Source organism: Stegastes partitus, unplaced genomic scaffold (genome assembly GCF_000690725.1).
Source record: "Stegastes partitus isolate 25-593 unplaced genomic scaffold, Stegastes_partitus-1.0.2 Scaffold145, whole genome shotgun sequence".
NCBI lineage: Eukaryota > Metazoa > Chordata > Actinopteri > Pomacentridae > Stegastes > Stegastes partitus.
The window spans coordinates 547,423-571,762 of NW_007577876.1; the positions used below are offsets into that span (position 1 = coordinate 547,423).

The 24,340-nt window shown below is 41.3% G+C and overlaps 3 protein-coding genes across 6 annotated transcripts in view; 2 read left to right on the forward strand and 1 right to left on the reverse strand.

The window, feature by feature from the left end:
• The window catches only part of samd8 (sterile alpha motif domain containing 8), a 10,211-nt gene extending 6,586 nt beyond the window's left edge, over positions 1-3,625 (forward strand). For all 3 annotated transcript variants that reach the window (XM_008279149.1, XM_008279150.1, XM_008279151.1), the window contains exon 6: positions 1,807-3,625. In XM_008279149.1, the coding sequence (XP_008277371.1) occupies positions 1,807-2,111 (305 nt within the window). In that variant the 3' untranslated portion in view covers positions 2,112-3,625. The remainder of the gene's footprint in view (positions 1-1,806) is intronic.
• Positions 3,626-5,069: 1,444 nt separating this feature from the next.
• LOC103355377 (voltage-dependent anion-selective channel protein 2) lies at positions 5,070-9,511 on the forward strand. The gene is made up of 9 exons (XM_008279153.1): positions 5,070-5,202; positions 6,753-6,824; positions 6,952-7,001; positions 7,411-7,563; positions 7,647-7,699; positions 7,783-8,010; positions 8,182-8,332; positions 8,511-8,568; positions 8,656-9,511. The coding sequence occupies exons 2-9, from the start codon at positions 6,758-6,760 to the stop codon at positions 8,745-8,747; spliced, it is 852 nt and encodes a 283-aa protein (XP_008277375.1). The 5' UTR covers positions 5,070-5,202; positions 6,753-6,757; the 3' UTR covers positions 8,748-9,511.
• An 86-nt stretch (positions 9,512-9,597) lies between these two features.
• Positions 9,598-18,106, reverse strand: LOC103355378 (catechol O-methyltransferase domain-containing protein 1). Of its 2 annotated transcripts, none has more exons than XM_008279155.1 (7): positions 18,001-18,106; positions 15,560-15,684; positions 15,333-15,438; positions 13,683-13,801; positions 12,706-12,760; positions 10,119-10,252; positions 9,598-10,038 (listed from the first exon to the last, which is right to left on the reverse strand). In XM_008279155.1, exons 2-7 carry the CDS (start codon positions 15,662-15,664, stop codon positions 9,886-9,888), a joined length of 672 nt encoding a protein of 223 aa, XP_008277377.1. In that variant the 5' UTR covers positions 15,665-15,684; positions 18,001-18,106; the 3' UTR covers positions 9,598-9,885. The 2 variants fall into 2 exon arrangements, with proteins under 2 accessions (XP_008277377.1, XP_008277376.1); XM_008279154.1 differs by lacking the exon at positions 18,001-18,106 and adding an exon at positions 17,534-17,615.
• Positions 18,107-24,340: the final 6,234 nt, after the last annotated feature.

Consider the following 24,340-nt stretch of genomic DNA (forward strand, 5'->3'; position numbering starts at 1 on the left):
AAAAATGCTCTCTCTCATGATTCTGATGTTTAGCAAATAGAAATAATGTTGGTGATCCTGACTGACCTGAAACAGGAAACGTTTGGTCTGATTTAATGTCAGACAGTGAGAAAAATAATGTTTTCTGTCTTCTTATACAGCGGATGTAAACGTCTGGTTTCGACTGTGTGTTTTCTACCCAGTCTCACAGAGCATCAGGTCTGTCTTTGGGCTCTTTCTGTCTTCCTGGATGTTTAGTGCTCCGGTCGCAGTTTCACTCAATGTGGGCTTATTTTTCACTGCAATGTTCGATCCTACACCTTCATAGAATAGAATGTTTATTGTCATTATACACAGAGTACAACAAAACTAAAAGACAACTCCAGCGGTGCAAAATACAAGTATGAAAAAGACAAATAATAATATATAAATATACTTACAGAAGGAGCCAGGAGGAAGTTCATACAGTCAGGAATGAGTGATGGAAACTTTAAGAGTTTTGGACTGTCTCAGTGTAGACCTTAGAACCTGGAAGATCTTTTCTGCAATATAATAAAGTTATGATGCCATAAATCATCGGAAAACCCCAAAGTTGAGTTTATTATTAACTTTACCCCAAAACCCCGAGTGCCCTCAGGTGGTTCAGTACTGGAAACAATGGTTAACTCTACATAATATAGACATTTTAGTGCTTTTTAATTTGTTTGCTGCTGTGTGTGAACAGCCGGAAGTTTAGCAAAAAAAAAAAAAGTCAGAATTTGTGTCACAAGGCTGTTGGTCACATCTGAGTCACTGGTGGCTTGGTGGCTGCTCTGTGGAGCACAGGGTGGAGTCCTCTCAAGCTTTTATTTTTGACTCTTTTGTAGCTCTGGTGTAATTGTGGCAATTTAAAAAAATATATTATCTTTTTTTAATTGAAAGATTTTCAACCCTGCTGGCAGGTTCTCGGGTTCATAGGGTTCAAGTTAAATGTAAGACAAGGTGGATTTACTATAATGTGACTTTTTTAAAAACCAAAACAAGGACTGTAAACTTTGAGCCTGACGGGTGTTACCAGCCTGTCAGTGTTCACTCTGGACCGATGCTGATAATTCATTTTTAAAGCGTTTATCAATGATGATGATGATGATGATGATGATGATGATGATGATGATGCCAGCATCATTGTGCAGCCTGAGTCCTTATGAAGGTGAAATGGTCTCTGATAACTGAGTTAGAGTCCCTACATACCCCCCAATAGTCAACAGTACTGCAAATAAATGAAGATTTCATGTTTACTTGACAGATTGAAGGGAATTTGTGTGATTGGATAATTAAAGCAAAAGTTTATCCACTAGTGTTTTTACACAAATTGAGATATGTTTCTGATTGATCATTTTGAGTTACTGTCTACAGCCACACTTATTATTAACATTAGATGATTATGTTAGAATACTTTGAATCATGTGTGTGTGTGTATGTGTGTGTATATATATATATATTTAATGACATAAGACCTTAAACCAGTACACACACACTACACAGAGAGGTCGTGGCTTTCTAAAGACCTGGATAACCTTTAAAATGTTGAAGGTTTCATCTGTCTGAACATCATGAGAGGAAATTACAAGCTGTTAATAAAAACTATGACATCAGTGGATAAAGTTAAAGCATGTCCCTGTGCTGCCATCCAGTGTCCTTCAGCGGTACTACAAGTACGATGTAAAAATGAGATGCCCTTAATCTGAACCTGACAGAAGCTGTCAGCCACTGTGCAGCGTCTTTGGATGGTTTAACATAAATCCAGATAAATATTCAAAGCTGCTCTCTTTGTCTTCTTCTCTGCAGACACTCCACGAAGCTGGAACTTCATTCACACTTTGTCTTGGGTCCTCAATCTCTTCGGCATCTTCTTCATCCTGGCTGCACATGAACACTACTCCATCGACGTGTTCATCGCCTTCTACATCACCACCAGACTCTTCCTGTACTACCACACTCTAGCCAACACCCGGGCCTACCAGCAGAGCCGACGAGCTCGCATCTGGTTCCCCATGTTCTCCTTCTTCGAGTGCAACGTCAACGGGCCTGTCCCCAACGAATACTGCTGGCCTTTCTCCAGACCTGCAGTGATGAGGAGGCTGATTGGATAACGAGCAGCAGCAGCAGCAGCAGCGCCGTCAGACACGTCGTCTTCGGCTGTGCTGCTTCATCCGCTTTGTCAAGTTGCCAACTGATGCGGTTTGTGTGACATCCTCGACAACAAAAAGACGATGCCTGATGTGATTTTGTCAGCACGGAGGTCTGATGGGATACACAGAGCCATACCCTCTTATATTTTGAGACTTAGCTTCCAACCTGAGTCCCCTGTCAACATTTTTAGGCGGATTAAAGAAAATCTACAAAACCCTGCTGGGTGTTTTTAAAAGGCCCCATCACATCATCTTGTGTTTAGAGATGTGTCACACTTATTGGTTGCTTCTTTTTCCTCTGAAGGGATTTCATTTTATGTAGCACGAGTTGCATTTTCCATTACCTCCCAGGTTAAAGGTGCATTTGTTCCAGAGTGTTTGGATCGCACACGATAAAAGGAAGCATCACCAACGAATCTCAGGCAGTGCTGCAGCGAGTCCTCCACGGCCGTCCAACACCTTCTGTTAAAACACTTTCTGCAGTCAAAGTACTTGATCATTTGGAAGTTTGGATCTGGATTACTGACTGACAGTTTTGTAATTTATTAAACCACTGCTCTATGGACCACTGTTGAAGCAATATGTATAGATCTACATTACAGTGTATAGCAAATATATTTTTCGTCAAATTGAGAAACAGATGTAGTGAACGTCCGCCTGCATTTCTTGAGATCATGCTCCCATTTTGACAATATTAGTGAAGACTGACAGATAACTTCATGGCTCATTGTGAGGTGTACAACAACACAGTGCTTCTATTGTTGTCATAGCTTGCTTTTTCCTCACCAGACCTTTAAAGGAAATGCATTCAAGGAAATGTCACTATCGGCCAAAAAAGTGGAACGATGGAGTTTTTTTTTTTTTCCCAGCTGTCTTAAATATAATTCCATTTGCCAATTACCTTGAGTGTTAAGATGATAGGTTTCTCTGTGTAGAAATGTCCAAAATCTTTCATGTTTACTGTCCGATAACTGTATTATACTTTTTTTTTAAAGGTTATCATGCAGTGTAAATGACCAGACCAAGTACCATGAGCTGTTCCTCATATTAATCCTTTGACATTAATCTGTAGTAAACAGACCCGTAAATTTGTATGTATTTGTTTATATTAATTTATTTCATTTTATAAATGTCAATAGGTATTTTTATATTCCATATACAAAGGTACAGCAACATGCACATGGAGAAATATGTTTACAGTTGCTTTGAACTATGTTTGAAACACAATGTGCTATTTAAGTGTCCAGTTGAGTTCAGGTTGTCCTCTGCATTTCATGGAGTGAAACTTGCCATTGTAGTAGAAGATCATTGATTTGGTCGTTGCAGCGTGTTGAAGACGTGATTATTCTGAACTGAGTTGTCGGTCTGACGCGTTCTTCCACTGAGGAGGGATGTTGTTCATATGCTGCTGCAAAGCCACATTACTCGTTTCTTGTCTCGTTGGTCATTTCCATCATTAAAGAGCTGAAATGAGACTCTTCTCTGATCTGTTTTTTTCCACTTGCTGCACAGCCATATGATGGTTTTTCCTTATCGTCTGTTAATCGTCTGTCGGGCATTTTATCCGGTTACAAATCACTGAGAGTGAATGAACATGAAGGTCTTTTTATTATCAGTTATTCTTTCAGTTATTTTCTTGAGTAAATGATTCGTTGTTTGGTCTGAGCAGCGTTTCGCTTTAGAGTCATAACCTCAATGATCTAAACTAGTCAGGTAATCTGTTAAAGAGGATATTACTGAAGGGTCCTAGCCTTGATATTTAAATTAGGCAAGTTTGTGTTGTATATAAAATGGTACTTTCTTTCCCTAATATTTAAAGTTATTAGGTAAATTCAAAATAAATGTCTTATTCCTCTACAAGAGAACACTCTGGCTCAACAGCTTTAAAATGTGCTGTGGTCTTTATTATTATTATTATTATTATTATTATTATTGTTATAATTTCAGACTGAGCTACAAAAGCATTTTCACTGTAATTGTGTTTGTACTGGATAATTCCACATAGTTTAAGCTTTATTTAAAGAATTATAGACTGACTAATCGTAGACTTTTGACAGGAGCGAGGCAGCGGTAAAGAACTGCATGTTTTTAATCTAGTCTGCATCAAATGACACTTATGTGCTCCAATCATTTAAAAAAGAGAATAAGTTATTTTTTCACCAACATGGATAATAACAGAATAACAGTAACAGACACAAACCAAAGTCACTGTATGATGTAAAACAACTGTACAAACATAATGTAGAAACCCAGAGAGAAAAAAAACCCTACACACATCAGGTTAAATCAAATACAGCTTTTAAAAGTAAATGGATAATATTATAATTTATCTGAACTCATCCAGCAATATTAATCCACAATGTTTTTTTTAAGAGATGAGAAGTTTTGAAAGTTTTTTTTTGTTTATAAAAATCACACCGAACAGAAACATCAAACACGAAATCCATGGTTGTGAATAATATTATTTATAGTCACAACTCTCACTGTAATAATTTCAATCAGCATATATTTCTTATCTACTTCATGTAATAAATTATATTAACAATAATCTGAATATTTGCCGAGAAGATTCTAAATTTTTTATTAATTATGGTAAGTGTCCACATTTAAAAGTAGACCATACTTTCTGACCTTTTGGAGTCCAGATTAATGAATAAAAAAGAAAAAAAAAGAAAAAGTTCAGTAACGCTAGCTTAAAGAGCTACACCTGCGTATTGGTCACCATGGTGATTTAGAGGTCTTTCATTTGCCGGTATCCTGAGAGCTCAAATTTGACCAATAATGCTGCCTTTTGCAAATAAACAGATTTATAAGACCCGTTACCAAATCAAAGAACAAACAGTTTAATTAATTGACAGAACGTTAGAACACTATCGTCGCTTTACGATTTCAATCAGGCGCAAACTAGACAGCTATGCTTTCGGGTCCTGCGGCGCCGAGGTCAGGAGGTTGTTTGTTGCGGCGTCTCTCCTCCATATCGTCCTACACCGGGTTCCTTCGCTTGTCGTAGCTGACAAGTTGCCTGCAACAGAACCAGCAGCAGTGATCCTCGGTGAGTAGCGGGTCGTGTCGTGACGTGTTCATGCTGTTCGTGTTTGTTGGAATTCAGACCAAGCTGGTGTCGAACATCCCGTTAGCCAGCTAGCTAGCTAGCTAGCTAGAAGACGCCCCCTACCACACTCGTGTGTTCAAACTCCGAAAATACAGCAGTGCAATGTTTGTTGTCGTGGACATTATGTTTGCATTAAAATAAATACAAATGTGCAAATAAAAAGCCCCCAATGTCTGTTACATGTCAGCATCATTCACTTTATTCAAATGACCCTGCAGATATCTGCTGTGGTAGTTAGACATCACTGTGGATTTACATCAGTAGTGTGAAGGAAAATAAAACAACATGACAGGAAACACACGTACATTACGTCACCTTTTTAGTCAGGTGTGTGTTCACATTATCAGCGTCCTTCATGTGTCTTGTTCCTGGAGGCAGACAGTGAAGTGTTTGAGCCTCCACTTTAACCTTGACAATGAGAAGACGTGACTTCTCTACACACACACACCAACCTGCTGGTGACCCACCTACAGCCTCACTCCTCACTACTGGAGTCTAGAGGTTACCTAACAACATCCTGTCACTGGAGAGAAGATGTTAGAAATAATTTTCCCAGAGTGTTTTTTTTTTCTTTTTACGCTTAATACAGTCACTGTTTCAGTATTTACCCACGTGACTGTTTAATTAATACAGAAGAGTCTAAATATAGTTCCTACAAAAATACCACCATCTGTCCATTTATAAAACTGCAGATAGTAAATTCCCTCAAGTTGTGTAACCAGAAACAGGCATCCAACACCCTCAGTGGTAGCTGTAATAATCCTGTTGTAGTTAAACTGGCAGAAAGTCTGTTAAAGGCTTCACCAGAGTACACATACGTGTTATCTCACATGCTGTGTGGGAATGCAGTCCAGCATATAACCACTGGTTCACCAAGGTTTAATTAGCCTAATATATATGTATTAACGTGCTAAAATGTGATTATAACACATACTCAGAGGACTGAAGAACAACATCAGGGTCCATGTGCAGTTCTGGGAGCCGCTGAGCCTTATTGCTCAAAATGTAAAGCAAAGGTTGGAAACTGATGAACCTGCTTTGTTTGTTAGCTGTTCATATGTGGCTCAGTCCTCCTGGAAATAACTGTATATAGCAATAAGATCTGATGGTGTTTTTTATGCAAACTTGACCATCAAAAAACAGGACATACAGCACAGGATGGTTGGATAGTTTATGAAGAGGCACTGGGATGAGCAATATACAGAAGTGGAAGCACAAGGCTCAGCTCAGCCGACCTTCAGACCAACTCTGTCTGTTGTTCTTGGTCTGTGGTTTACAGTAAATCTGCAGTTGGACCGAACACCACTTGGTCTTCTCAAACATGTTGGAATAGTTCAGTAAATGTGTGGTCATAAATTATTCCATGACCATGTCTGTGGAGATGATTGGTTTAATCTGATCAACAAGTGGATTTATTTGAAAACCAGTCAAAGTATTTTATGGTCCTGGATCACCGTTATAACTCGCTAACACTTTCTCTTCTGTTACAGGCACAATGGCAGTTCCTCCAGCATATGCAGACCTGGGAAAATCAGCAAAGGACATCTTCAATAAGGGATATGGTAACTGGAAGCAAGATAGAAGGCAGTTTTATAAGTGTGTATTTGCTGACCCGCAGAGGACAGGCCTGCTGCTGGAAGTGCATTTCCAAGCCCAGGAAGTAGTTTCTCACTGTCACTGTCCTTGCAGGTTTTGGGCTGGTCAAGCTTGACGTGAAGACCAAGTCTTCAAGTGGAGTGGTGAGTTTAGCTGTTCTTATATCACACAGAGGTGCAATGCAAGTATTATTATCAGCTCATATTACTGCTTTTGTCAGAGATATGCAGGTATTGGTGTATGTGTCAGCTGATCAGTAGCTGTTGCATCTAAATGCCAAAAAACATTTAAGTTTATTCAATATCCAACTTGGTACACATCGACTGTCGCAGTTCTTTAATACCAACGCCTTAGCAATCTGTATGTGCAGTGTGCTTATGTTTTTAAAAGTAATGTTAGCTATTTATTGATCGCTACTGGCCTCAGATCTACACAGCATCAACCAGGTTCTAATCATAGATGTATTTGAACGGCAAGTGATTTATTATGAACTTTTGCTCCCTGAATGGTTTTCAGATAGTTAGGACTCATTTCCACTTATATTAACTTCAGGAATTTAAAACATCCGGCTCGTCCAACGTAGACACCAGCAAGGTCACCGGGACCCTGGAAACCAAGTACAAATGGGCCGAGTATGGGCTGACGTTCACGGAGAAGTGGACCACAGAGAACACGCTCGGAACAGAAATCTGTGTTGAGGATCAGGTGAAGTGAAAACCCAGCTTTGTTGTCGATCGTCCCGTGAATGAAACACGCTTAAATACTGAGGGACTGATTTTCTTTTCCAGATTACAAAAGGACTGAAGCTCACCTGTGATACCACATTTTCACCAAACACTGGGTAAGTTGTTTGTTCATTAGAAATTCATGACAAACTTTATATCTTCTTATTTTTCATTTTCTTCTTTTTCCTTTAATTCAAAGCAAGAAGAGTGGCAAGGTCAAGGCGGCTTATAAGAGGGAATACCTGAACGTGGGTGTTGATGTAGATCTAGACTTTGCTGGTCCTACTATCCATGGAGCTGCAGTGGCCGGCTATGAGGGATGGCTGGCCGGCTACCAGATGACCTTCGACTCAGCCAAATCCAAGATGACCCAGAGCAACTTTGCAGTTGGTTACAAGACTGGAGACTTCCAGCTCCACACCAACGTGTAGGTTTTAAACTCAACAGCTGCTCTAAATCAGCAGAAACAAGGAACTCCTCAAACTGTTGGTCACAAGTTTTCACATGTTCAGTTTTTTGTTTTCATGTGAAGCTGTTTTAAGATTATTCACATGGAAATGATGGTGTGCGTCCCCCCTTTTTCTTCTGTTAAAATCAGAAATGATGGTGCAGAGTTTGGGGGATCCATTTATCAGAAGGTGAACGACCAGCTGGAGACTGCTGTGAACCTTGCCTGGACAGCAGGCAGCAACGGCACTCGCTTTGGAATCGCTGCTAAGTACCAGTTAGACTCCAGTGCCTCCATATCAGTAAGTGCCCAAGGACCAAGTGATCAGTGTTTGTCCAAGAACATTTTGATAGGACGTGTGTGAACATTCCCATGTGTGTTTTTCTCAGGAACTACTGCTTGTATTTAAATAACCTGCTGCTGCTTTGTTGAAGCCGCGTTCTGAATCCTGCTTTAAAGATTTAATGGTATTTCTACAGGCAAAGGTGAATAATGCCAGCTTGGTAGGAATCGGATACACCCAGACTCTGCGGCCTGGTAAGGACCATCTGTCTCATAACACACACTTTAAAACACCTGCAAACATCATGGAGCTCTGTTCAGCAACTGAAAACTACATTTCAGGTATGAAGCTCATCCTGTCAGCACTAGTGGACGGGAAGAATATCAATGCCGGTGGGCACAAACTAGGTCTAGGCCTGGAACTGGAGGCATGAGGATCCTCTCTGCCGTTTCATGAGAAGAGGAAGAATAGCGGCAGAATCTGGCCCTGAGCGTTCCTGTGTGGTCAACAGCAGATGTGTACCGATGAAGCCAAAACCAAGAAGAATCCCCGTTCACAGGCACCGACGAGATGGAAAACCTCCTTTCATTGTGGTTGCAATAAGTAGTCATGTTTCAGTCACACGTATTTATTAATCAGTTACTCCTTCTGCCAATTTATCCTCGACATGGTAATGATAGAAAAACCCTCTGCTTGGTGTTGAAGGTTGGCTCTTGAGTTTGACAATCCAGGAGCGGTTCCAGAAGCAGAACCTTGTTACTTTGCTGAAGTGTGATGGTGTAGAATGTAAATCTGAGACGTTATTTTGCACAGTAGAATATACCTTTATTTATGCTCTTCCTCCTTTGTTTTATTTGCACATTTTATTTGTATCTTGGTAGTGTTGTGCTGCCTGTTGGAGGGTTTACTCCAACAAAATATGCTATTAAAAAGGAAGCCAGTCTCTTGGCTCTCCTCACTGATTTTCCTAGAGAGGCTTAATTATGCAGTGTGATGAGTTTTAGACCTCTGCTACCTTGAATATCCGCTTCTAAGTTGCGAGACTATGCTAAATGCATTTTATTCTCCTCATTGTGACTTGAGTGAAAGACTGAGTGAATCACCCCCCTTTATTCCCATACGACGACTGTGACACTAATCAGGGAGCAGTTTGTGTGTTGCTGTGTGTCTACCTTTACAATAAAGTCCTGAAATCAACCTTTATTCTCTCCTGTAGTGTGATTACGAAGCATTGGGCAGCATAGTATGAGGGCAGCAAAGAATTACAAACACAACATAGCATGTGCAGTTTATAATTTTTTTAATCAAATGCCTTTTCTGAATTGTTCGAATGCTGTGTTCTGACTGCAAAATGAGCTGTAGTTTAGTTATTGCAATTGTATTGAATGACATAAAACTATGCTGTTGTTAAATCACAGAAACAGGCTGTAACATGAGCCCAGGTAGTACGATGCAGGTGTTAGCTACAGTCACATCTTCCCTCTAGTGTTTCAGCTAACTATAAAACAATACGCAGTATCCCAGTGTTGCCTCACAAAGCCCATACGTGTTGGCAGCTTTCACACGGTCTCCTATAACTTCATGGCCAGGGTGAGGCCGTCTCCCACTGTGAGCATGCTCAGGGTGATCCGAGTGTCTTTAAGCAACTTCTTGTTCAGCTTGTCAATGGCCACAGCGTCTACGTCGTCTGGAGGCGGATTCACCACTTTTCCACTCCACAGCACCTGCAGCAGCACCAACACAGCTGTTCAGAGGAATTGTTGCGAGAACTGACATTGACATTTGTCTCTGTTGAATCTCTTACGTTGTCGATTGCGATGAGGCCTCCTTTCCTCAGCAGCAGCAGACACTTCTCGTAATAGTTTTCGTAGTTAAGTTTGTCCGCGTCAATGAAGACAAAGTCGAATGTTTCAGACTGGCCAGAAGACATGAGCTCATCTGAAGGAAAGAAAACAGAATGATAAGTTAGGTCTGTTTAACATCTTCATCAGACTATGTTGTAAATATCATCCAGCGTCTGTCTACTGGCAGCCAACAGGATCCACCTGCTGGATAAGAAACCAACATGGAAAGACCTCCGATTTCTAACAGAGCAAATAAAACTGTCTAAAGTTCTCAGTCCTGTAACAAACAAAAAAAAATGAAGACAGCCAAAAAATTATTTCTCTTTCAGCAGAGAAATAAAATGTCGTGAGTCACTTTCCAGCTAAAACTAATTTTCTAAAGTCATCACTAAACGTTGTCATAGTTTTAAGCAAATACAATGAGTTTTATGACCTTTTTGTTTTGCTACCTAAATAAAATCATAGTGAATATACTGGATAATACATGATAATAAAGCAATAAAATAAAAATTAACTAAAAACGGCAGGTGAAGCCCACGTGACCCCAGTGTCCACTTCGGCAGTTTCCGTCACCGCCCTTCGGCCCCGCTCGGTCACGTCGCCGCTCAGCGCGGGATTTAAATGGACACCAAACTTCAAAGAGCTAAAATACAAAAACACCGCTTTTTTATTTTAAATGCCGAAACATTTTCACACTGAACTTTTTGACGACCATGAAGGACAACGAGAAGAGACGCTAGTGGATGTCTTCGGCGGGACAAGTGGAGTCAAGGTACCGAAACTTATGTAGCCGTTAGCTTCTGTTGTTAGCTAACATCCAGGTGCGCTGGTTCCGGTTTGTTGCTGTCAGTTAGCTTAGCCGCGTGCTAAACTGGACACGACTGAACGCTCTTCACAATGTTTCAAGTGGAGGTCCTGCTGTTTTTTTTTTCAGTTCACTGTCATGTCCACAAAAGGCCGTTTAATGTGACAGAGGCATCATTAACTCCACCTGACAGGTTAAAAATGTCTGCCCTGAAGAGCGCCATCTTTGTTTCTCATAAAGAAAAATGACAACAGTGTCATTAACCGCCAGGGCGTTCGTTCCACTGGGACAGGATGCAGGGTGTATGTTGTAGCAGTTCAGATCACTTTGCTGCACCTTTTTTTGACAAAGACCAAGAGTACAATGGGTTAAATTTAGACTTTAGCCATCTTACATTGAGCTTGACTACTTCAGCCTGTTGGTCAAAGTGCACAGGTAAATTATCCAATGATGACACAACAATGAAATGAAAAACAAACATGTGCACCCTGCTGTAGAGTACGTCAGCCCTGAGCGCAGACTGTGCATTGCTGAGGGGGAGGCGGTGAGGGACATGTGGTCGTGGTTTTATTTTATTCGGGGTGAAGCCTGTCTCGCTCCCCTGCATAGATGCAAACAGAGGTGACGAAAGGCCCAGGTGCCGGCATGCCTTGGAAGACCGGAGGGTGTGGGGCTCCATGATCAGGGGCTATGATGGTCTGTTATCAGCCACAGAGGGGGCAAATGTCAGATCTGGTCATGCAATCAGACTTTGTGTTTTTGTCATGTGCTTTCATGTGATTTTGCAGCTAACCAGGTGAAACTATCGCACACCCTACTGATCCATGTAGTGTCCACCACCGTACACATAGCTGCAGTTCTGGGGCCTAAATAATCCTACTTTTAATGTAAATGTGGATCACATTACCTTCACCCTACGTCTGTAGTTTAACCTACTGCAGTATCTCTACTGTTTAAAATGTGAACATGTGGCTGTAAGCTCACAGGTTATTATTTATTTCTATGTTAATCATCTATTCGTTATCAACCACTGATGTGTTTACTCATGTTCAGAGAAACAAACGCCTCTCTGTGCTCCGGTTAAAGCTGACCACTGCTTGAAGCTTAGAACATGCCTGAGTATGTGTTGTGTAATGGGGTCAGTGACAGAGACCTCAGGCCCTAATAATGAACGGTTCAAGCCTTAAGAAGTGCCTCGGTCAATGTGTGGAACGTAGACTTCAGAGTCTGTGATACGGTCAGAAGAATCCAGTAGGTTTAACCTGTTAGAGGGAGATGCTGGACAAATCTTACCTTCGTGCCCCTTTAAAGGATAAACCTACCACATGATACTTTATAAATGTAATTAACCCATTCGTTTAACACTTAAGAGTAGGATTGACTTTATGAAATAAGACATGGTGAAAGATTTAAAGAACTTCAGAACTTCAAGAAGTTAATTCAGTTGACCTGTACTTCAGGAATGTCCCGTTCTACTGAACTCTGTGACCTCTGAGTTACGATAAATCGCGTCTGCAGCATGTTGTACGTATAACAGGGTATAACCTGTCCCAAGCATGTCAGCGATAGTAATGACAGCAAGAGCCCTGAAGACATTAGAGCAGGTATGAATGTAAAATACCCTAACTCAAACCGAGATTATTATTTTAGGGAAATTAGTGACATTTGCGTCAGGAAATCATACATCCCTAGTATACATTTACAACCATAAGTGAAGTAAATAAAGTGATTTATAGCTTTACCAAGGGTTTTCAGTGCTGGCTGAAGGCGCAGATCAATTTTTTTCTCGACTCCGGCCTGTAAACAGAAAGAAATGAGAATGTTTTTAGGAGATAAAGCAGCAGATATGTTGTCTGATAACAGATGAGAATATATTTTGTGGATGTATTTTCATGCATGACGTGCATGCATTTGACTCAGTTATGTGCACAGGATGTGTGCAATAACCCAGTTCTGTTTGTTTTCTGGATTATGATGAATCAAAATGAGACCCAGTGATACCAGCCTGCAAACAGCCGGCTGGAGAGGAGATTCAAAACGCTGTGTGCTTGCAAAGAAGGCAGAAATCTGCAGTTACTGACGGTGACAAACAAGAATACACCGGCACATCACAAAACTAGGTACTGAAAGAATTGTTTAAATAATTTCCAATGATGAATCTTTTGCTTGAATTTTATAGGAATATTGAAGAACCATACTTGCATAGGGCCGATAATTTGCCTGATCAATCAATAGCTTGTGTCACAATGTAGTAAATAATGCTCATCAAAAGTTTTGAGAGTCGAAGAAGAACTCCCAGCAGACATCTGAGAGACAGGAGTCAGCAAATGATTCTAGTTCTGTTTGATAAATGACTTCAACGATTAATCCATCATTAAAATTCTTACTGATTCATTTTCTGTCAATAAATAAATATTCAGACAGGACTATGAAAACATGTGGGCGTTTCAGTGTGCTGATTCCTCTGACAGACTGGCACAGTAGTCTTTTATCACACAAAAGACCAACAGACTTTGAAGTCTGCGCCACATGCAGATGCAAAGATGTCAAACAGAGCTGCAGCATGTCTGTTACCTGTGGTGTCTGATCATCCTCTGCACTGATCAGCACTTCACAATGTGGGAATAATATCACATTATTATACATCACAGTTGAACCCACAGTGTTCTATGTCCTGTTTCTACATGTAATGAAGTGCGGATGTTAATTAATTCAATACCTCTTTCCAGAAGGGTTTGCCGATGTTGACGTACTCTTCACTGATGTCACACGCCACCACCACGCCATCCTCAGGCAACGCCAACGCAATGTTCAGCGTGTTGTAGCCTGTGTACACTCCTGCCAATGCAACAAGAAGGCACTCAGGTCAGCATTACCTGGATCCAGGTGGACTTTTTTTTACACAGTACAACTTTTTAATGTAGTGTTTTTAAGTGTTCCCTGTTAGTAAACAGTCTTGGTGATGTTATAACCGGTGGTACATGTTAGGAGGATTTCTGCTTGGGTTTGTGCTGCCTGATGCTGAAACTCTGCAGGCCGGGGGCTGCTGTGTTGAACCCCCAACCTGCCACACCACCAAACTCATTCTTTGGACTGCCAGTGCTCCGACAGCAAAAACACTGCTCCCCTAGCCAAAGCTAGTCTTTGCAATAAATTCACTGCATAATGTCGACCGTTTTATCAAATCTCTGTTTCCCATAGGTTGAGGTTTACTTGTGTGCAGGGTGGTGAAGCTACACTTTACAGATGCCCCCTAAACGCCTCATAATCAGACCATCAGCAAACAATACTACTGAAGGTCCAGTAAAAATGTTTAGTTTTGATCAAATGTGTGGCCAGATGGGCAGTAGAAAGAGCAAAACACCAACATTCAGTGACAGTAACACCAAATCACCTTGTGGTGGTGCAGTCAGTGTGTTTGTGGCACATGCATTTAGCTTAATACATACACCGTCCGCTTTGTCCAGTAATATCTAACATTATTCATGTGAAACCCTTGTGGTAGGGCATTAGAGAAAGCTACGTTAGTTTTATTTACATAGCACTAATTCATAAATGTGCCTCAGATCCCTTTGCTGTAGTTCCCTCTGTCCTTTGGTTTCAGCAGCTTTCTCCAGGATAGAATATGACTGCATTTACTGTCCATGTCAGCAGGTTACCAATCAGCTTTTTTCATGTGCCGGACGGTGGGGGTTGGCAGTGGGATGAAAGGAGATTATTAAAAGTAGGGATCCATTCTCATCTTCAAGATAAGTTGATTCCATGTTCAAGTTTGCCCTTAATAATAATAAAATCACACATCTTCCCATGCAGCTTATAAAACTAAGAAGATTCCTGATGAAACACTTCATTATCAGACCGTAACCGTCTGTAGTGTGTGGGTACATCATCAGAACCTGAGTCTGTTTAAATGAATGTAGGAAAAGAAGGAAGATGCTTAACAGATCAAATGCATGTTGATAAACAGGGAAGAAGCAAAGAAATGAATGAACAAGACCCCTTACAAAGTTTTACTGAAACCAGGTGGCCTCTCTTTTTGTAGGTCCGGTTCCACTACTGACCATTCAGTTAAAATTTTACTCAGAAATGTACCGATAAAATCTGTACTGAGGAAAAAACGTGCCGACTACAGAGGCTGTCGTATGGCTGTCAGTGGAAATGCTCCACCAGAAAAGAAGCACTAAAAAATATTAAAAAAAAATAATAATAATGCACGTATTACAGACGTAGGCCATCGTTTCTTGATGGTAAAGTAATCAAGTTACTCCAGTAAATGCAGGTGGAGTTTCTCCTTGTGACCTGGTTTCTTGTACACATTGAAAGGTGCTTGATGTCTGAACCAACCGGACGTGATGTTAAACGCTCTTACCAATCTCGATTGCCTTCTTGGCTTTGATTAGTTTGGCCAAATTGGCCATGAACTGCGACTGCTCACAGGCAACCATCATCACGTTCCAGGAGTCCTCCATTGTCCTCTGAGAACAAAGAGCAGAAACCAGTTGCATAAATTTCACGTATTGTGCCGTAAAACCTGATTTGATGTTACGACATGGAGTGCCTAATTGCACCAGAGCACAGACGCTGAGGCCTCCTCACCAGTCTGAGCTTCTGCAGGACCGGATGCTCCCTCATGGAGTGATCGAGAACATACTTCATCAGCGGGTCCTCCTGTCCTCCGCAGTGGCTTTTCAAGATGCTCATCCTGGGCACTCTCCTTCTCCCTGTGGGCAAACATCAACCATGAAACGATTAGAAAGATCTTAAAAGCACGATGATGTCAGGGGGACCCACCAGCCGGCGTATACGTTTCTCAGGAAACAGAAGTCGGATGTAGTCGATGTGTAGTAGTTATCTGATTCAGATCTGATCACACTTAAATGATCTCAGTGGGAAAATGGGATTAGTGCAGCCGAAGCCACAGATTCAGATAAAGAAACGAATGCTGGGAGTTGTAATGCAATATACACCGATCAGCCACAACATTCACGTTCGTTAAGTGCAGGGTTCTGCTGGGAAACCTCGGGTCCTGGCATTCATGTGGATGGTACTGTGACACCACCACACACCTAAACACTGCTGCACGCCACAGAGGTGGTTTTAATGTTGTGGTGGTCGTATAGCTCGACATTTCTGGGATAATATGATGGGACGTCCATGTCCTTATGCTCCCTGTAGGTACACTAGTGCTTGTTCCTTTTAATAAACATTATGTAAAGTTAATAAGTGGAGGACTTTGTACTGGGAGGCTGTGCCTGAGTCACAGTCTGGGCCGATACATGAACTCCATGCATTACATAATACAGTCTGTTTAAAGCAGTGCTGACATGATCAGGTGTGCTTTTATGAATCCAACTTTTCATGAATAATGCTGATACATTATGCTTTTCTGTGCATGTAATACTCTGGTAATGCTTAACCGGTGTACGATGTGATATTCCTAGAAATGTTTAAATCACCGGGTGCAGGATTTCTTCCTGTCATCCCTCGTTCAGCCACATTTAGCAAATTGCTGCTTAATTGCATTTATATGGTATTTTTCTTAGATGATGTCACACACATAGAACTGATCACTGGATGTAGGACCGAATGATTTAAGGAAAATACCTAATCACAGTCTCATTTGTAATATAATGTGGTGGAGCGTTACTCGATCAGTCGCCATCAGAAGCGTGACTCACACGAGGAGGTATTTGTAAAATGACAGACACAACAGTTTAAACTCTGGATCAAACGTGCTTCAGTTTGCTAATCGCACTGTCTCAGATCGCACCTTTGATTTGAAATTAATAGTTCAGTTTCAGTTTTGTGTCCAAGTAGGAATCTGCCTTTAAAAAATACGACCAGTTGGCGGTCAACCCTTGTGTGAAGTGGATTTTAAAATCAAGCTTCAGGGGAGTATTTACTGTGTGATGGATGTGAAACTACTGTTACTACATGAGATACCATCAGAAGGACGGCTGGCACACTGGACGGTAAAATCAGTGACCGACCGCTTCAGACCAAACTCACTGCAGGACTTAAATCTTAACCTGCACTCGCTGCGATTTGCAAACTGCATTGCTTCAGATTTGATTTAAAATCGATGACCTGTTCAAGCCGACATGGATGTGCAGGTTTTTGTGATTCTCTGTTCTCAAAGTAAGCTACAAGAAAAAAACCTAAAAGTCTGATTTCTCTTTCTCATTTGTGAAAACTTGTACGACTCCTATCCAGAACAAATGAGCCCAAACCATGCAAACCTGGGTTCATGTTCTGTTTAGTTCTGATGTAGTTTTAAGCCTGTTTTACTTTTAAACTTTTGTTATATTTATATTATATATATATATTTGTAAAAAAAAAAAAAAAAAAAAAGAGTCAAAATACAAACGGTTTCACACGTTTTCCTCCTCAGTGCAGGACATGATCAGGACAAAACCTCCACATCTAGACTAAACTAACAGGAGTCCTTGGACTGTTTTTGCACCTCCAGTCTCCTCCACCGGCTCTCTGCTGACGGGCTGCTGAGGCGCAGCAGCGACGCTCTAAAGCCCAAAACACACAGTTCACCTCCTCGGACGTGTCCGCTCTTACCAAGCAAGTAGCCGGCGACAAAAACCACCCCCAGCGTGACGGTGCCAACCAGGGCCTCTCTGGAAACGTTTCGATAAGACATAACTGCAGCGACAACTAATATCGCACGATTAGTGATCGCAGCTGAAGCTCTTCCGCGTTAGCGCCGCGCGGTACCGTAATGCTCCGAGCAAAGGCGCCGCGATCAGGCGGACGACAGAGACGCTGCCAGCCAGGACGGACTTTGTGGTGCATGTCCGCGCCGTGAGGCCCTCTGCTGCTATCATGTGACTGGCTTTGTGTTTAGCAGCGATACTACGAGGAAACTGTAACGCAGCGGGAACAATAGAGGCCACTCGCACGGAAAAGCGTGAAAACGCGCGCTTGATTCGCCCTAAGAGATAATCCCAGAGGAAGAGAAAAGTGGTTTGATCCAGCAAGTGAAGCCACATGTATCTGCAAACCCGCACATGAAAACAGGAACTTACCAAAGCTGGTCTGACGGTCAGTCTGGTCTGGTGGCTCTCAGGCAGCGAATAAAAGAATTCTGGCTTTAACGAACCTTACAGAAATGCTTAGTCATGTATACTTAATGACAGTCATCTGACCTAATGCAGCCTCATGATAGGACTGGAATATAACCGCCCCCTGTCTGATGTACAGTCCTGTGTTATCAGGAAAGTATTACTACAGCTGCAGTTATTCACTATAAAATCCTGCTTTTAAGGTTTAGGAAACTGGAAGTGCAGAAATATCAGCAACATCTTTAACCGTTACAGCTGTTCAGGAGCAAAGCTGTTTGTTCATTTAACTCAGTTTTCCTTCTTTATTTCTTCCACTGTTGTTTCTTAATCAGATTTAAGATGTCATTCGTCTCCGTTGAAGCACAGAGGCAGCTTCATGTCTCTGAGCAGTCCTGTGGTGCTTACAGAGGACACAGCTGATCCTGATCCTGTGTTATTACAGATGAGCTGAGTGCTACAGCTACAATCAGTCCAGCAGTTAATCCAAAAAAATATCAACTGTCAACTATTATGATAACTGATTATCTACTAAATGCATGTTAATAGTTCTTTTTAATGAAAATATTTGTTAGTTGATAGGCTCCAGCCCCCCTGCGACCCCAGTGTGGACTAAGCGGTGTATAGATGATGGATGGATGGATGTTTGTTGGTTGAAGCCATTTTAATGCACACAGCAACAACGTAGAGAGGTTCTGTTAATGTGGTAGAGTATAAAGTACATTTCCCTTATGGCAATATAGTGAAACAACAATGGTAATACCCAAAGTACAGGATGTCACAAGTGCACTGAAGTGAAGCAGCAGCTGTCCATGCAGCCGTAGACTGCGTTTCAGAACCAGAACCAGAACCAGAAGCTTTCTACTACCAAGTGAGCTGGCACACACAAGGACTTTGCCGTGGTGAATGAGGCTGATACGCACAATAACAAGACAAGAATAAATATAGAAATCAAAAGTATAAAAGTGTCGTAGTAAGTAGCACTAATGAACAACTACTATTTATGTATTTATTAGACACAATCAAAAGTCTCGTCAGGCTTTATGTTCTTTTATTACTAGACACTGTGTAAAAGCTGTAAAGTCCCATCGTGTGAGGACGTGGATATAATTCGTTTTACAGTCCTGTGTTGTATAATGACAACGCCGTGCAACCGGTCCAGGCAGATGGCCGTCCCTCCCTGAGCCTGGTTCTGTTGGAGGTTTTTTGTCCCCCGCGGGGTTCTCGGTTCCTTCCCGCTGTTGCAGACGTATGAAACTTACAGGGAATCCAAATATTTTGGATTGTTTCTGCCGTTGTTAAGCGCTATGAGATGACTTGTTGTTGTAAATATGTGCTATACAAATAAAATTGAATTGAATTTTACTGTTGGAATTAGTGAACGCGGTTTATCTGCCGTCTGATTGAAAGTACTTTGTGCTACTTTCAGATTAATGTGGTCGAGTACCAAGTACAGTATTGTAATCTGTAGCGTACTGTAAAAAAAGTTAGGAAGTTTCATAACAATGGCAGCACCTAAAGTATGATACGTTAAAGTTGTACTTAATTATTTACAAATGAAATATTATCCTTTAGCTGGTTGACACACCTCACAGATCTGAAGGTACGGCACAGAATGGAGGCTGTATGAAGTGTAGTTATGACTCATCATTTTGTGTAAAGGTTTTATTGTGTAGGGAAACAGATACACAGATGATATCTCCTGAAAGTGAAGACATAAAACAGCATCAATGAGCTTTGATAAGGTCCCTGTGAAGCCATGACTACACAGTGTTGTAGACACCAGAACATGTCACGTGTTGTTACTGACAGTGTGCCGTTAATTCAGACTTGGACCGCTGGTGTATCACTGAGTGTACAAATCTAGCAGAGTTATAACTCTGTGGGTCAATCACATAAAGTCACACGCTGCACGTCGCCATTGCTGCGACTGATGGTACAAATTCCCTACCTCAAGTATACTAAAAAATAGTTTTAATTTCCTAATGAACTTTTTGACAGTGAGTGTGATGAAGAAGATGGCACGAGATGTTTGTCTTGTGTATGCATTGCTGTCATATACGGCCCAGATGTGGAGACTAAGAAATATAATACAAGCTCATGGGTTCAAGGTTCATGAGGCCAGTTTGTTGTAATTATTTTACGAGCAAATAACAGAAGAGCTCTGATATTGTGTTATAATAAACCACATCCTCTCCAACAAACATGATTAGATTTATTCTCCTAGTTAGATATTACTGTTAGGGAAACAGATACACAGATGATATCTCCTGAAAGTGAAGACATAAAACAGCATCAATGGGCTTTGATAAGGTCCCTGTGAAGCCACGACTACAAAGTGCTGAGAACACTAAAACATGTTAATGTGTCACATGTTGTTCCTCTCCGGCATCCTCCCACAGTCCAGAAACATGCTGAGGTTAATTGGTGATTGTAAATTGTCCGTAGGTGTGAATGTGAGTGTGCTTGGTTGTCTGTCTCTAAGTGTAGCCCTGTGATAGACTGGTTACCTGTCCAGGTGAACCTGCCTTCACCCTGAGTCAGCTGGGATAGGCTCCGCCCCCCAGGACCCTAGTGAGGATGAAGGTGTAGAGATGATGGATGGATATTGTTACTGACAGTTTATTCAAACTTGGAGTTAAAACAGTTCTAACTCTGTGGGTCATTCACATAAAGGTAAACGATGCACGACGCATTTCTGCGACTGATTGTACAAATTTCCTCCTTCAAGTGTACTAAAAAATAGTTAGAATTTCCTAATGAACTTTTTGACAATAAGGATGATGATTAAGAAGATGGTACGAGATGTTCTTTTTCTTTTACACACAGTGTTCTCATATACGCCTCAGATGTGGAGATGAATAAATGCAGTGGTTCATGGGTTCAAGGTTTGTGGGCGGAGCTGAGGCCTGTTTACTGTAATCACTTAACGAGCAAAGAAGGGCTCTGATAATAAACCACATCATTGATGATTAGATTTATTCTCCTAGTTAGATATTACTGATAGTTTTCAAGTAAATCTCATTCTCAACTTCTAGCCACATGTTCTCGGTCGGCTTGCTTCGGCATTTATGATCCCACTCCTCATGTTCAGTGATGGTGTTCACCTCCACATCCCAGTTAGTTCTTACATCCAGAGTCCTTGTGGATCCTGCTGTACAAACAAGATATTATTTCCCTACAGGTGGATTCAGTTCTGGAGACAGTATTATTCACATGTAGTTGGTTTTGTATTGTTTCCCTTCTTGTGCGTCTCCTCCACTGATTTTCTGTGAAACAGTCTGTAAAGCTGTCATGAGTAGTTAGAAACTCCTGTTATGCATAAATGGTTGATTTATTTGTTTTATCAATACATGATAAAACAAAACAACTCATAAATAATAATTATTATAATTAGATAATAAAGAAGATGTTGGAATTCATAGACGATGCGTATTATCTCACTGAAGTTAAATGGAGACCTGTTTGGCCTACAGGAGGACGTGTAATGCAGACGTTCATGCTCAGAGGGGCAGTGTTCTCATGGCCATGAAGCTCCGCTGATGTCAGACATCTTGGTTTTGTCTCCACTAAGTACTACAGATGGACTGAAGACAATTGGTTTTGAAATGTTCAATCAATTTCTAACCAGCATTTTAAGCCCATTTTAAATGTACTTTATCAGCAGTTATTATCTCCACATGTGGATTATGTGGTTGGCTTTACTTTACACGACTTGATGAGGTGCTCACATCACATCACAGCAGCTTGTCTTGTTTAAAGAGCAAAAAGCAGCTTTACATACAGTAAAGAGACCTGAAAACGAGGGACCAGGTGATTGTGTGTTTCTGGTTCACCTCTAAAGTCAGGAGCTGTTGGTGTGTGTGTTTATACGCTGTGTTTCTGTGATGGAAGCTGTTTCCTGGTTACATCTGTTTGTCACACACTGGTCTGACGCAGGTCACAGAAATAATTACAGATAAATGCTTCAGATAACAAATAATAAACCAAAGAAAGCAGAATTTATGTATTTGCTGTGCCACATGGAGCATTTTTATTGCATCACACAGGAGCGTTTTTATGAAAAGTAGGACGTGTGATGAGATTTCTACAGTCGTGCTTTTGTTCAGTGATCCACCATTTAAAAACCGCGGCGCTGATCAACATGTTGTTCTCATGATTTCTGGGACTCACATGCCTCTAAATGCACTAAAAAGATGGGAAGATAAAAAGCACGCGCTGGTCTTTTCATGGATGATATAAATCTTTACACTTGTTTAACACTGAGCTTTTCTCTCATTTAAAAATAAAATAGTTTGAGAGTAAAACACACACAAAAGAAAACTTTAAAAAAATTAAAGTGTAGTTTGAGAAAAATGAATAGAAATGATTAAACAGAATTAGAGGCGTCTGAGCTGTAAAAGCAGTGATGATGTGTTTTAGTGATAAATAGTGTTGCTGTCAGGGACCAGTGACGGTATGCAGACCGTTATGTTGCTTCACAAATTACAAGATTCAGAGCTTTTTTTTTCTAAATGAGCCTTTCATGTGTGTGTTGTACATGATGGATAACTTGCTGTCTGATGCTCTCTTTGCTGTCTGATGTGCTGCTTCCCAGGAGCTCTGGCCTGCCGACAGCGTCTGGCCAGCAGGGGAGGACAGAGCGCTCCTCCTGGAGGCCGGGACTCCTCCAGCTGGGCTGCGGAGGTGAGGAGCTCGCCTCGGGGTAACCCTCTTGTGTGAGTAAACACCATAACAATCAGGCAGAGAGAGCCGCTTCCTGGGTCGGGGAATTTTCTGGTATGCCAGAACAATGTCTAACACTGTTGTGATGATTGAGTTTTATAGCCTGGCCCGTCTACGAGGAACAGTGTTTTATGATATCACATGCCGGGATGAATAATGCTCTCAGAAATGTGTAGGCCGTCTTTGTAAGCGTGGTGAGGCAGTATTCTGTTTTTATCACTGATTACCAGGGATTTTTATGAGCCAATTGTCTTTCTCTTCATAGCATTTCAGGGCCCTTGAAGATTTAAGCGACGTGCTACATCAGCCGTCCACCTTCTTACTTTCTTTTACACTTCATTACTTAGCAAACATGCCCCACAAATTTTAAACACGAGCTGAACTCTGCTCCTCAGATCCCTCTCTCTGCCAGACAATGAGATGTCATGTAAGTCCGCTCGTCTCAACTCTCGAATTTGACTTTGGCAGCAGTCTTTCTCTCCGGCTGACAGATGAGCGAGCGATACAACTCCATCAAAAAGTGCAGCCTGACAGTCTGATTTGACAGCCCTCTTCAGACCAAATATACTCCTTGTTCCTGGCACTACATCAACTTGACAAGACGAAAAGTGGTTAAAAAAAAAAAGGGAAAAGCTGTAGCCATCTATACTCTGATATACATTTCACCGTGAAAGAATAAACCCAGTTAGTTATCCCGTTATGCTTCTATCCTTTATAGGCTGTTATGCTTGTACCTGTCAGACCAGTGATTATTCGTCCATCAAATGTCAAAGACAGTGAGGAACAAGCCTGACAATCAGACTGAACGGCCGTTTTAGTTTCACTTCATTCGTGCAGCCTGCCATTGTGTCCGCTCTGTGTGGGAGGGGAGGTCACTTCGTGTTACCCCAGCCAATCAATAATGTGTCTTGTATCTGTCCAACCAGCGCCATCCTCAGACGACACAAAAGTTGTAGCAGTGGCTGCTAACGGGCCGCCTAACTTCATGTTTTCCACCCAGAAATATGCCAACAAGTGCTGCCAGTCAGTTCTGCAACCTGTGCACAAGGCGTCGGTCTCATCTGCAGTTTTTGTGGCCGTTGTCATTTCTCCAGCTCTGGCACACGAGGAGGATGACCTCATTCTTAATTACGCCCACGAATTTCAGTCTGGTCGATTAGTTCTCCAAACAGGGAATACAGCCATCAATAAGCTCCACAGCAGACTTATTTGAATTGTTGAACCAATTAGAGATATGGGCATCTGTGGGCATGAGCTGCAGTGATTAGTGGATAAGTGGTTGAATTAATCAGCAACTACTTGAATATTCAATTTGGCTAAAATGGCAGAAATATGTTAGTTCCTGCTTCTAAAGATTTTTCAGGGTTTTTTTTTTTGTCAGAAATACAATAAACAAAGATATGTGTAATTTGCCCTGTTATCTTATTTTCTGTTGATTAAATCACAAAATAACTGACGGTTCAATGGACAATAAGATATTTTTCCAGCTCCAGTGTTTGAAAATATGCCAAAAAGAGCCAGTGGCCGTGCATGCATGTGCTCGGTATATGTGATGGAAAGGTTTTCAGATGATGCATTATGT

What these genes read in the sequence shown, in the direction of transcription:
- LOC103355377 (XM_008279153.1), top strand. Translation starts at nt 6,758, where the DNA reads ATGGCAGTTCCTCCAGCATATGCAGACCTGGGAAAATCAGCAAAGGAC. An exon ending in CATCTTCAATAAGGGATATG is followed by an intron (nt 6,825 to 6,951) that starts GTAACTGGAAGC and finishes CTGTCCTTGCAG; the next exon opens with GTTTTGGGCTGGTCAAGCTT. An exon ending in ACATTTTCACCAAACACTGG is followed by an intron (nt 7,700 to 7,782) that starts GTAAGTTGTTTG and finishes TTTAATTCAAAG; the next exon opens with CAAGAAGAGTGGCAAGGTCA.
- LOC103355378 (XM_008279154.1), bottom strand. Translation starts at nt 17,615, where the DNA reads ATGTCTTATCGAAACGTTTCCAGAGAGGCCCTGGTTGGCACCGTCACG. An exon ending in TCCTGCAGAAGCTCAGACTG is followed by an intron (nt 15,439 to 15,559) that starts GTGAGGAGGCCT and finishes CTTTGTTCTCAG; the next exon opens with AGGACAATGGAGGACTCCTG. An exon ending in GCAAACCCTTCTGGAAAGAG is followed by an intron (nt 12,761 to 13,682) that starts GTATTGAATTAA and finishes TTCTGTTTACAG; the next exon opens with GCCGGAGTCGAGAAAAAAAT.